This window comes from Mytilus galloprovincialis, chromosome 2, assembly GCF_965363235.1.
Source record: "Mytilus galloprovincialis chromosome 2, xbMytGall1.hap1.1, whole genome shotgun sequence".
Taxonomy (NCBI): domain Eukaryota; kingdom Metazoa; phylum Mollusca; class Bivalvia; order Mytilida; family Mytilidae; genus Mytilus; species Mytilus galloprovincialis.
The window spans coordinates 101,842,979-101,855,733 of record NC_134839.1 but is presented as its reverse complement, the minus strand read 5'-3'; the positions used below and the strand labels follow the sequence as shown (position 1 = coordinate 101,855,733).

Below are 12,755 nucleotides of genomic sequence, written 5' to 3'. Positions count from 1 at the left end.
ATTATTATATCTGTGGATATTTACAGTTGATTCATAGTGTTAGAATGTTTGGAAACTTAATAATGTAATCATAATCATAATGTAAAGACCTTCACATAGCCTAAGGCTGTTGGCAATCCTCTTTAAATAAATAAGAATTAAATTAATGTAAATAAAAGGAATTATTCCGTATTTGTATTATTTGAGTAGGTTTCTCTATATGAATTGGATTTTGAATAAAAAGCATATTCACCTGCAAAAGTGTTATTCATCGCGCTAAACGTCACAAGCTTTTACATGCAATGTTATGGTAAAATGTTTCATGTAAAATTTGTTTTGGAATATGTTTTTTTAATTAAATACATTTTCTTCTCTTGGAATATGGAATAAAACAATTACTGTCTTTTGTTTTGGTAAATATGGGGTTTAATTGACTTTTGGCCTCAGTGAATATCATTTTTTCAAAAGTCAATAAAACCGCATATTTGCCTCATCGAAAGACAGTAATTATATATAAAGATAACAGTACAAAAATAACAATGACCAAAGAGGACTATTGAAAGCATCTTTAAAATATGAGAATTTCTAAATCACAATGAGTCTTGCAAAGTAGCGAATAAATACAAAATAAACTATCAGAAATGCCTAATGAACGAAATCAATTGAGCCAGCCTCTGATTAGGGTCTTTACTTGGAACATGTTGATATATAGGTGGCAGGATTGTTTGAGCAATAAACTCTCTCTACTTTAATTTCAATCAGTGGAATAACAAAATTTCATAGAAAAATATACAAAAGAAATCATAATGTCTTAGAGTCTTATATTTACATGTAGGGGCCAGCTGGTGAACGCTTCTGGGTGCAGATTTTCTTGCTTTGGTGAAGACCCATTGGTGGCCTTCAGCTATTTTCTGCTATTTGGTCCGGTTGTTGTGTCTTTGACACATTCCCCATTTCCATTCTCAATTATATTATACTAGTTGTTGTATTTTAGTTAAGGTTTCTTTCAGTAAGGCCAATACCCGTGCAGAAAGACTTGATGTTCAAAGATAACTTAATGGCACAGATATTCAATACAGAAAAATGTAAGAGAAGCATGGATGAATTAAAAACTCATTTCCAAGTGTTATAAATAAACTCATCATAGATACCAGGACTAAATTTTGTATATATGCCAGACACGCGTTTCGTCTACAAAAGACTCATCAGTGACGTTGAATCCAAAACAGTTAAAAAGGCCAAATAAAGTACGAAGTTGAAGAGCATTAAGGACCAAAATTCCTAAAAGTTATGCCAAATACAGCTAAGGTATTCTTCCTATATAAATGTAATGAAAATGACTATATCTGTCATGATCATTATTATTAATTTTGACATTTTTTGAGATAACCATGATGGCTACAATGGTTTAGGATAAGGCTCATTAACATAATAGTCTATAAAATTGAATATCTGTACTGATGATTTTATAATTTGTGTATTATGCTTTGTTTATCAGATTATTGTTAGCTCACTTTGAAAGTAGAAATTTAGATGACATTGGAGGAACAGAAAACTGCTGCGATAACTGTAGAAGGAGGTAAAAATATATAAGAGTCTTAATGGAGGTACCGTCATGACCAATAACGGTAAAAATTCTTGCTAGATGACATTAACTTTAATTTTGGTGCATTACAATAATATGTACACAATAAAAAAAATCAACTGATTTTGACAAATCATGTTAAATTTTTCCAAAAAAACTATTATTATTTGAGACTTTTGACAAACCAGGATATGATATTTCGATGAATCATGGTAATATTATAACCAATTTGAAGCTAACAGTAGCTGAAATTACCATTTGAGGCCTGACTAAACGGCATTCCTACCTCATAGATAACATTTTTTTTAATTTTTTTTTTTTTTATAAAAATCAGCTTTTAAAACAGCATTTTTCAGATGATGTTGATAAGATAAGAAGAAAATGATCTCACTATTATGAAAGTGTTTATAAATGACCACGTAAAGTGGACCTTGGAAGTCCATTTATTTTCAAAAACACGATTTTGCAATTTTATTCAGGAATTGACTCCAAAGAGAGTTAAATGTTCTGTTGATAATTTTTTAGAAGTGAGAGAAATAAGAATTCCAGTATGAGTCAAGATATATCAGACATAGATGGTCCAGTAGATTATAGCAAGGAAGCTAAAGAGCTCTTTTCTGTGATAGAGGTATGTTTCTATACTTTATGCTTGCTGCTTTGTTGAGGAAATCATTTCTATTGAGTTGAATGATCTTTACAATGCCAGTACAAATATGGGGATTTAACCATCTCCTTAGATAAAGTAAAGTGTGCATTTATATGTTGTGTGGTTAATTTTATTTCAAGAGACTTGCTCCATTAATAGATAAATGTTAGAATGTTTGTATATTTAATGGTTTGAAAAAAAAGAAAGATGTTGAAACTTTGAAATATAGTGTAAGATATTAACCACATATAGTGTCATTACAGGTATTAGGGGGTAGATATGGTTTAACGACCCCTGTACAGTTCCTCATGGGATCCAATACACAAAAAGTATCCAGATTTTTCAAGCATCCACTTTTTGGTTCTGGAAAGTAAGTATAAATAAATATTAGTTGAACACTATACTGTTGATTCATTATTTGTATGGCCAATATTTATGGGCAATATGTTTTTTGGTCTGTGCCTCTGTTCGTCTGTCTATTTTCCTATCTGTCTTACTCTATCTGTCCCACTTCAGTTAAAGTTTTTTTTAATTAACTTGAAACTTAGTACACATGTTCCCAATAATATGATCTTTCTAATTTTACTACCTAATTTGAGTTTTGACCCCAATTTCAAGGTCCACTGAACACAGAAAATGATAGCGCAAGTTGGACATCTGTGTACTATGGACATATTCTTGATATGAATACTTAATATGTTCTTTGATTGAGGAAAAAATATTGTTTTCTTGGATTTATTGGCTTTCGCAAAGTCTGCATTCAAGCATTAAAGGAAATTAAAATAGTCCCTAGTTAAGCATTGAAATTTGTGATTTAGAGTTACTTGGAATCCAGAAATTTGGTATCATATGATCACTGATTACACAGTACACAATTTTTTTTTATGGCTTTGTATTGATTATTCTTGGGTGTTTGCTACAATTTTTTAAGGTAATAAGTAATAATCATCAAAAACACTAACATTCAGGATAGGCAATATAAGATATCAATCTTTAACAGTTTGAACTGCTTTGGCAGTCTGATAGTGGCTTTCCAACCTCAAGGCCTATTAGTCATGTGTTTGATCCATAAAAACAATCCATCATTATTTATCAATCCCTTTCAAGAGAAAAAATACAATACATATTTTTTGAAAAATAAGAACAAACACTATGCTTATGAATGAATGAGTTTTTAAACTAGATTGAAAAATACTTTTATGCACCATTTATTATGCCCATTTACGTGCATTATGTTTTCTCGTCTGTGTGTCTGTTTGTGGTTTGTTCGTTTGTGTACTATGGATACATTCTTGATTTATGAGAAATTATTCATGACATGTTGCTACAAGCAATAAATTTCTCTCATATATCTGTTTGAATTTAACTCTCTTTTTTTTTTTTAAGGTATAGAAAACTAAATTGGTGGAAAGCCTTTGGTAAGTGTTTGAGTAAAACAATATAAATATAGATAAATTATTTGTGAAATGGATTGTACATTTTATTTGTACAAAATTTAATTTTAGAACATGATTTTTTTTACTTGCCAGCAGCAAATAAAATAATGAAAAATGTCTGAATGACCAGTGAAGGTATATATTTATAGGGCAGTTTATACTTTTGATATGATGGTGTGTGAAGGTCCATTATATAGGGACTATTTTTGATTTAGTGAGACCATATCTTTTTGCAAGATAAATGATTTATCAGATTGTTTTTCATTGATAACCTAAGTGTCAGAAAATTGTGATACCTATTTCTCACTCTTTCTGTTATGGTATTTACAGGTAAAGCACTAATTTATGAAGGTTATTTAGAGGAGGAAGCTGTACAGGGTGGATTTGGAGCTACTGTACATTTGTCATCTAAAGGTGACATGTGGATGAGAGATCCTTCAAAAAATTCACTGAAAATTGTTCCCATGACAGACATGGTGGCTGCTGATAACAGACCTAGAGTAACAGTGCAAATACTGTAAGTCTCATTACCCCACCTCTTAAGAAATCAACCAATCCCTGTCCTTTATTAGCACCACATGAATACCATGTATTTCTTATACTGTTTTAGCAATAACCTGTCAACGATGACTCGGCTTCGCCTCACCAGGTATTTAACCTACTGCCAGGGTAAATTCCGTACCCGGTCAGTAAATGACTGTAACTAATGATCCTCATATCTATATTTTCTGATGAAGCCACTTTGTTTTTATTTTAAGGCCATACACTAACAAACATTTTATAACTATATATTTGCTGAATTGTGAGTTGTTTACTAAATGAATGATATATTTGTTATATCCTTGAAAAAATTGCAAGAGCATATAGTAATTACTTTGTCTGTTCATCCGTAATACCATCTACAACTTATATCTTTCCCTCTGTATGAAACTAATGGTTAATATGACAGTTGTTGTCTATTCGTTTGATGTGTTTTACCATTTGATTTTGTCATTTGATTAGGGACTTTCCTTTTGAATTTTCCTCGTATTTCAGTATTTTTGGGATTTTTTTCTAAATGGTATTTAAGTATCCTATGCTTTGTATAGATGAAATATATAGTAAGGGAGAAGAAATCTTTGGGTCAATAGTTTAAGGTTTTGAAAATGATTTCCTGATGGTAACATGAGATTCCTTTGTTTTGATTGGATTGAAATTTATACAAATAGAATAGAAAAGGACATGAAGGCTTTTGATTTTGGGGTCAACAGATCAAAGGTCAAGGTTACTTTTATTAAAGCTAGACCAAGGTCACTGATATTTTAAAAGTAAAATCTGGGAGAGGTGAAAAGTGGTCAACAGTTAATTTATCTTTACAAGCATATTTGTTTTTCCGACCATTGAGATAAAAGTTTAACTAAATAATGTACATGGAGTAACAGTTGGCAGTGTCAGTTTTTTGCTTGTTAATAATGTTCTATTTGAAAATTTAAGAGGTAGTTATTGGTTCGTTTTATTACAGTCCAAGACCTCAGATGAATGTAACACCACAGAAAGTCACAGCAGCCAACTGGACTCCATCAAATTATTATTACAATCCATCAGGAAATCAATCAGCAAAGAAATCTTCACCTCCAAAACCAGTGGCTGTAGTCAGTCCAAGAGTTGTTAAATTACAGGTAAGTACAAAACCAGTGGCTGTAGTCAGTCCAAGAGTTGTTAAATTACAGGTAAGTACAAAACCAGTGGCTGTAGTCAGTCCAAGAGTTGTTAAATTACAGGTAAGTACAAAACCAGTGGCTGTAGTCAGTCCAAGAGTTGTTAAATTACAGGTAAGGACAAAACCAGTGGCTGTAGTCAGTCCAAGAGTTGTTAAATTAAAGGTAAGGACAAAACCAGTGGCTGTAGTCAGTCCAAGAGTTGTTAAATTACAGGTAAGTACAAAACCAGTGGCTGTAGTCAGTCCAAGAGTTGTTAAATTACAGGTAAGGACAAAACCAGTGGCTGTAGTCAGTCCAAGAGTTGTTAAATTAAAGGTAAGGACAAAACCAGTGGCTGTAGTCAGTCCAAGAGTAGTTAAATTACAGGTAAGGACAAAACCAGTGGCTGTAGTCAGTCCAAGAGTTGTTAAATTACAGGTAAGTACAAAACCAGTGGCTGTAGTCAGTCCAAGAGTTGTTAAATTACAGGTAAGTACAAAACCAGTGGCTGTAGTCAGTCCAAGAGTTGTAAAATTACAGGTAAGTACAAAACCAGTGGCTGTAGTCAGTCCAAGAGTTGTTAAATTACAGGTAAGTACAAAAGTAATCTTGTCTTTATGATATGGTATAAGGAGGCTCGCAGGTACAAAAAAATCAGCAAAAATTTAAACATTTGTTTTTGCATTACAAATTTTATTTATCATACTATTAGTTGTTACTTTATAGTATGGTACAAAAATCAACCAAAAATATCAATTCATTTAGGCCCAAGATGACTTAAAATGGTTTTATCATTGAAAAAGCTCCAAATTATCTCCCTTTGGTGAAAAAAATCCATTTTTTTGCATTAAAATTGCTTAAATGAACGCTGTAAATTTAGAAATTGTTACATTGTGATTTTTGAAGAAAAGACAAAAATATGAGATTTATTATTGCATTCTTAGGAACGCCAGTATAAATATAGATGTAATTGATATAAAAATGTGAGTTCTAATTGTTTCAATACTCACCCTGTAATATTATTGACAATAATAATTTCTGAATTAACAGTATTTATTCTGGAGTAAATACATTTAATATCTTTTATAGATTTATTAAAATTTTGTTTTATAGAATGATCTGTATGGAGAGTTAATAAAGAAGAGAAATGAAGTAGCAAGTGATACTGGTTATACTCCACATTCTATAGCTAGTAATAAAGTATTACTGGACATGACTAAGATTAGGTTTGTATTAATAAATATCAGTTGAATTAGTTATACTCCACATTCAAAAGCTAGTAATAAAGCTTGGTACTAATAAAGATAAGTAAAAATTTAGCTGAGGAATAAAACTTACTGTAAATGTTGTTTTTTTTTTTTTTTTTTCTAAATATATCCTTATATGCCCCTGTCCTTGCAGGGGGAGCATTACGTTTCACCCTTGTTCATCTGTCTATCTGTCTGTACATCCGTACATCACAAATTAGTTTCCATTCTCTAACTTTAATTTGCTGCAATAAAATTTTATTATACCCCCGCTTTAAGAAAGGGGGGGTATACTGTTTTACCTCTGTCTGTCCGTCCGTCCGTCAGTCCGTCCGTCAGTCAGTCCGTCCCATGAAACTTTCGTCACATTTTTCTCAGGAACTACACATCCATCCTTTCTGTAATTTGGTATCAACATTTATATATGTCAGCCATACCGTGTGATGCGTTTTCAGATTCATCACTTGACAACTTCCTGTTTACCGAACACTTGTATGATTTTACACATGATAGCCAAGTTGAAAATTTTCGTCACATTTTTCTCAGGAACTACACATCCACCCTTTCTGTAATTTGGTATCAACATTTATATATGTCAGCCATACCATGTGATACGTTTTCAGATTCATCACTAGACAACTTCCTGTTTACCGAACACTTGTATGATTTTACACATGACAGCCAAGTTGAAAATTTTCGTCACATTTTTCTCAGGAACTACAATACAAGGATTTCTGAAATTTGGTTTCAGGATTTATATAAGTCAGCTATACTGTGTGATGCGTTTTTAGATTCATCACTCGTCAACTTCCTGATTACCGAACACTTGCATATTTTTAAAGCAATTGCTTTTATGCCGTCGCGTATGGCCATCTTTGTGACCCAGATCAGAGACTCCGCCCAGATCAAGCCATAGTATTTTGTTAAACAGGCTCCTGGTCAGTCATTCTTTAACACCTATGTATGTTTTCTAATGCAATACATAGCTTGAAACTTTAAAAAAACGTTAGTGGATTTAAGAAGTTTCAGAATATGTTCTTGTAGATGTATTTTTGTATTTAAAGGGTCAACCGTTTGACTATCAAATAACATAGAAGTCCGAGTGAAAAAAAGTACATTTTTATAAATGCGATTCCGTTTTCCGCCGTTCGTACGATGTTTCAACAAAATATGGATTCATTTCAGTTGTTGATTTAGTATTGAAAATTTAACTGAATTATCTCCTAATAAATACGGTTTTTTATGTTTAATTTGTGTTTCTTTAAAAGGTCAGGTGCTCTTGTTCATTCATAAAATTATCGTTCATTCATACATTTATCGTAAAATCAAAATCACTACACAGGTTAATGCGTAGTGTCAAATTATTACCTGTAATCTAAAAATAGACAAACTTTATTTGCGCAAATAATTTAGGGGAACGAAACCCTTGTTGAAAACACATAACAATAAGTTCGTTTTCCTTTTCTGTCAAAACTCCGTAATATTTATCGATCACCTTACTAATGAAATGGACCCGTCCAAACGTAGTAGATGCCAAGTCGGTCCAGATGAAGAGATATTTACAATTTGGAATTTTCTAGTTTATTAATACATAGATTGAAAAAAAGTACGTCTTTTTAAATATCATGATCAAAACTGGGTTTGCATAACAAATGTGACTTGTCAGATGAAACCATTATCCTCGTCTTTTCAGTGAACAAGTCTACTACGTTTGTTGACACTCGACGGTCCACCGTGTTAGCAATTTTATTTCACATGTTTTCGAAATATTGAAGATCATTTTTCGCAATGTTTCCTAAAAATTGATAAATATCAAAGCAACGTAGAGCTGTTTGTTCTTGTTCGTATAATAAAATTGAGAATGGAAATGGGGAATTTGTCAAAGAGACAACAACCCGACCATAGAAAAACATACAACAGCAGAATTAAGGTCACCAACAGGTCTTCAATGCAGCGAAAAATTCCCGCACCCGGAGGCGTCCTTCAGCTGGCCCCTATACAATATATATACTAGTTCAGTGATAACGATTTAATGTCATGTTTGTCTGTGATGACCCCCCTTTTCGGGATTGCATGAGAATTGTAGTTATCTCGTACCCACATGCACTTGTTTCTATCAATAGGAAGGTCGACTATCCATATAAAACTATTTATATGGATAATCGACCTTCCTATGGATAGAAACAAGTGCCTGTGCTCGTACCGCATCAGAAGGACACATATCAACTGAGCAACAATGTTTGGAACTTAGTTTTAAAAATGATGACAAAGTAACATTATGAAAATATTTTTATTAAGCTGAAATATACATTTATTCTTTACATGTTTATGTCTTGTAAGATATTTTATTTCTTTCCCGTTTTTTAACATTTGCGTCTGGAAAGTTGAAATGTTTTAACTTAATCATTTGTGTTAATGGTTAAATATAAATTAATAAAGAAAATTGTTAAAATTAAATCAATAAAGGAAATTACAGCCAAGGAAGTTACAAACACTACCAGGGGATAATCCATGATGATTTCTTTTTGAGTTATATGTTTCAGCACATGTATATTTGACCCCAACTTTAGCCTGGTAAACGTGTTGTCTCCTTGTGAAATATAAAACATATTAAAAATGACTTTCTGCTAAAGTCTTTTATTTATATAAAGTTAAAACCTTCTTACTTTTAACTAGACAACACTCATGTCAGGTTTAATTCTTGTATATATGTGGATGAAAAATAAAAGTCCCCAAACATTAACATGGCAGCAATTGCTTTTACAGCCTTTAAGGCTTTGATTACACTATTAATATTATCCACTTGCGGCGGGGGTATCATCAGTGAGCAGTAGCTTGCAGTTTCACTTGTGTTGAAATGTAAACAATGCTTATTTCCACAAAACACAGATAAAGTTTGAATTTGGAAGGTGTCATTTTAACTTTTCTAGAGTTATGTCCCTGTACAAATAGAAAAATTGCTGAATTTTGCCTCAACCAAATGTTATGAAACTTATACTCAATACTTATTACAATAAAATTCCGATCAAGTACAAATTTGGATAGCATCACTCTTACAGTTCCTGAGTGATGTCACTTTATAAGGTTATATGCAAGCTGGGGCATCATCAGTGTCCCATTTATTTTTGATAAATCAGCAATTATATGATAGCAGCTAGTAGATGTAGATTTATGTTGCATAAAAAAATATACAAATATATGTTCATTATAATCTTGTTCATTTCAGGCCCAGTACTAAAAAGAATATGTTAAAATTAGAAGACTTCCCAGAAGCGAAAGTGGAGAAGTTTGGTGACATTTTTATCAGTATAATTGTGAACTTCTGTCACATTCATGATCTTAAGTTGGATGACTTCCCTGATTTAGAACTTGGAGATAATGCAGTAGGTGTTTAATATATGAAATCAATATAGTAAGGCTTAAATTAAAATATTTTTTGTTTGCCCTTTACCAACCGACCCTATAAATTTGTTCCGCCTGAAAATCTTTTATTTGTATTTACCAGCAAGATTTGATTTGATTTTATTTTTTCGTTCCTACCAAAAATCTTATATTTGTATTTCCTGCTCAAAACTATTTTACCGGAATCCTTGGGTTTTATCTTTATTGTAAAAGGTCTAGTCCGTTGAGCGTTTGACATGAACACTTGCATTTAGAGTTCAAAGCATTTGTTTGAAATCGATGTTGAACGCTTTGAAATCATGATATGACGTACGTTATCTCTGTATCTTTATACTTGAAGAGCAGGGTTCATTTACAAAAAAGTTTGTTTAATACAAAATTATCAACGTGTGTACAAACCGTAGTATTTTGTGTAAACGGACGTTGTATTCTATGTAGGGATGGCCTTTTGTGATCCGTAGATCAGGATGATTATGTTAACGATGCCTTCGACCGGCATTGCTATATTATTTATATCTGACATGAACCAAAGGTGACAAAAGCCTGTGAAGTGGAGAATATTTAAAATCGCCCAAGTTTTCCATACAGATCATTTATAAATGCAATGTAAAATATGTGACAATTGAGTTTAAGTCTTGTAGCATTTTTATTGGAAACATAGGAACACATGGAAATTTAAACACTCTAGGGACTTTTTCTACTAGTAATGTATGTCTGCCCGGACATATTTTACCAGGACAAAGTGATCCCTTACATAAAACCTTTAGGTAGAGGTAAGCGTACAAGGTAACGTAGTACAGAATTTTAGTTAGTGCAAGTTAAAACTCTTCAAAGTTCCAGGCATATATAAACGTTGAAAATATGCGGCACAGCTCTATATTTTGATATTTGAAAACAAAATAGTAGTGCATTTGAATTAACTTCACATTCTACATGATATTTTTTTCGAAACGTAGTCCCAGAAACTTATTAGCAAAAGCAAAACAGACAAAAATGACATTATGCAGATTTTGTATCTATAAAATAAAATATTATACCTACCTGCCTACCCATGAAAAAAAATATACCGAGCCAAGTTATTTTTTTTGGGGAAAAAAATAAAATATTTTACCTACCTACCTACCCTGTTTCAAAACATTGGGTCGGAAAAGGGCAAACAAACAATATTTTAATTTAGGCCTAACAGTTTGAACTGACATAATAGATAATAATGGTTCATAAACCCACTCTGACCAAACTTCTGGACCCACAAGAAACTAGGAACTCAAACATTCTAAGTATTTGACTGCAGTTATCACTAGCCTTTCAACACTGAGATTGTGATTTTGAACCCTGCTTGTGATATGTGCAATCAACTGTCTTAATTGCTGAGGATTACCAGTTTTTTTCAATAGGTCACAGGTTTTCCCAGTTTTTCAGGCTTCCTCACCAATAAAAACTGGTCACTGAAATGTAGAATAGATAGTTTAAACTGGTCACTGTAATGTAGCATAGATAGTTTAAACTGATCACTGTAATGTAGCATAGATAGTTTAAATCAGAGGACCCACAAAGGGGTATTTTATTTCACCAATCAATCAATGATCAAAAGACCCACAAGGGGTATTTTCTTTCACCAATCAATCAATGATCAAAAGACCCACAAGGGGTATTTTCTTTCACCAATCAATCAATTATCAAAGGACCCACAAGGGGTATTTTCTTTCACCAATCAATCAATGATCAGAGGATCCACAAGGGGTATTTTTTTTCACCAATCAAGAGAGAACCAAAAGAAGAATATTATATATTTCATTTGTATTTGACTTCTGTGAGAGATGAACAGTATCATTTGAGTATCAGTTTACACATTATAAAATGGTAATCTATTATAAGCCACTCAGCTAACAAATAATAAACATTCATATGCTTCATTTCAGGATAGGGATTGTAGCACATCAGACCTCATATGGAAATTAACAGAGACATGCAGATTATCTTATGTCATGTTCCAGAGATCTTATAAATCTATTGTAAGTATAACATTATTGTGTGCATGTGTTTCTATGTAGTTGTCTTTTAAGTTATTATGGTAGAGGATTGATAACCTTAGCATCAGTATGTATAAATTTTAGGAAGAGGTAGCTTCATTAAGAGGTCTAAAGACAACAACAGTTGTTAGTCATATATCTGATGCTATGAAGGCAGGATTAGAGGCTGATATCAATCGACTAGGAGTCACAAAACAGATGGTCAATCTCATCACAGAGGCAATACGCAATCCACCTATAGATTCAGGTATGATACACAATCAAGCTATAGATTCAGGTATAATACGCAACCCAGCTAAAGATTCAGGTATAATACGCAACCCAGCTATAGATTCAGGTATAATATGCAACCCAGCTATAGATTCAGGTATAATATGCAATCCACCTATAGATTCAGGTATAATACGCAATCAAGCTATAGATGCAGGTATAATACTCCACCCTAATTGTTAAGATTCACTAGGAGTCATAAAACAGATGGTTAATCTCATCACAGATGCAGTACGCAATCCACCTTTAGATTCTGGTATACACTCTTCCCTTACGGAAAAAATGAAAAAAAAGTAATCAATCCACCTATAGACTTAGATGCAATATCCCTCCCTGATCATGTAAACTTGGGGACCTCTGTGGCCGAGTGGTCTAAGTAGTTACTTCTGTAATCACTAGCCAGTCAGCACTGAGGTACTTCTGTAATCACTAGCCAGTCAACACTGAGGTTAAGAGTTCAAACCCCGCTCGTGTGGGTGCA

The 12,755-nt window shown here is 32.6% G+C and overlaps 1 protein-coding gene across 1 annotated transcript in view; it reads left to right on the top strand.

Annotated features, from left to right (window-relative positions):
* Window positions 1–12,755, top strand: part of LOC143065163 (bifunctional 3'-5' exonuclease/ATP-dependent helicase WRN-like) — a 57,970-nt gene that overhangs the window by 28,370 nt on the left and 16,845 nt on the right. Inside the window, exons 17-26 of the mRNA XM_076238567.1 lie at window positions 1,478–1,558; window positions 2,090–2,192; window positions 2,474–2,580; window positions 3,597–3,628; window positions 3,977–4,163; window positions 5,148–5,304; window positions 6,439–6,551; window positions 9,799–9,955; window positions 11,894–11,986; window positions 12,089–12,251. Coding sequence (XP_076094682.1) covers window positions 1,478–1,558; window positions 2,090–2,192; window positions 2,474–2,580; window positions 3,597–3,628; window positions 3,977–4,163; window positions 5,148–5,304; window positions 6,439–6,551; window positions 9,799–9,955; window positions 11,894–11,986; window positions 12,089–12,251 — 1,193 coding nt within the window. The remainder of the gene's footprint in view (window positions 1–1,477; window positions 1,559–2,089; window positions 2,193–2,473; window positions 2,581–3,596; window positions 3,629–3,976; window positions 4,164–5,147; window positions 5,305–6,438; window positions 6,552–9,798; window positions 9,956–11,893; window positions 11,987–12,088; window positions 12,252–12,755) is intronic.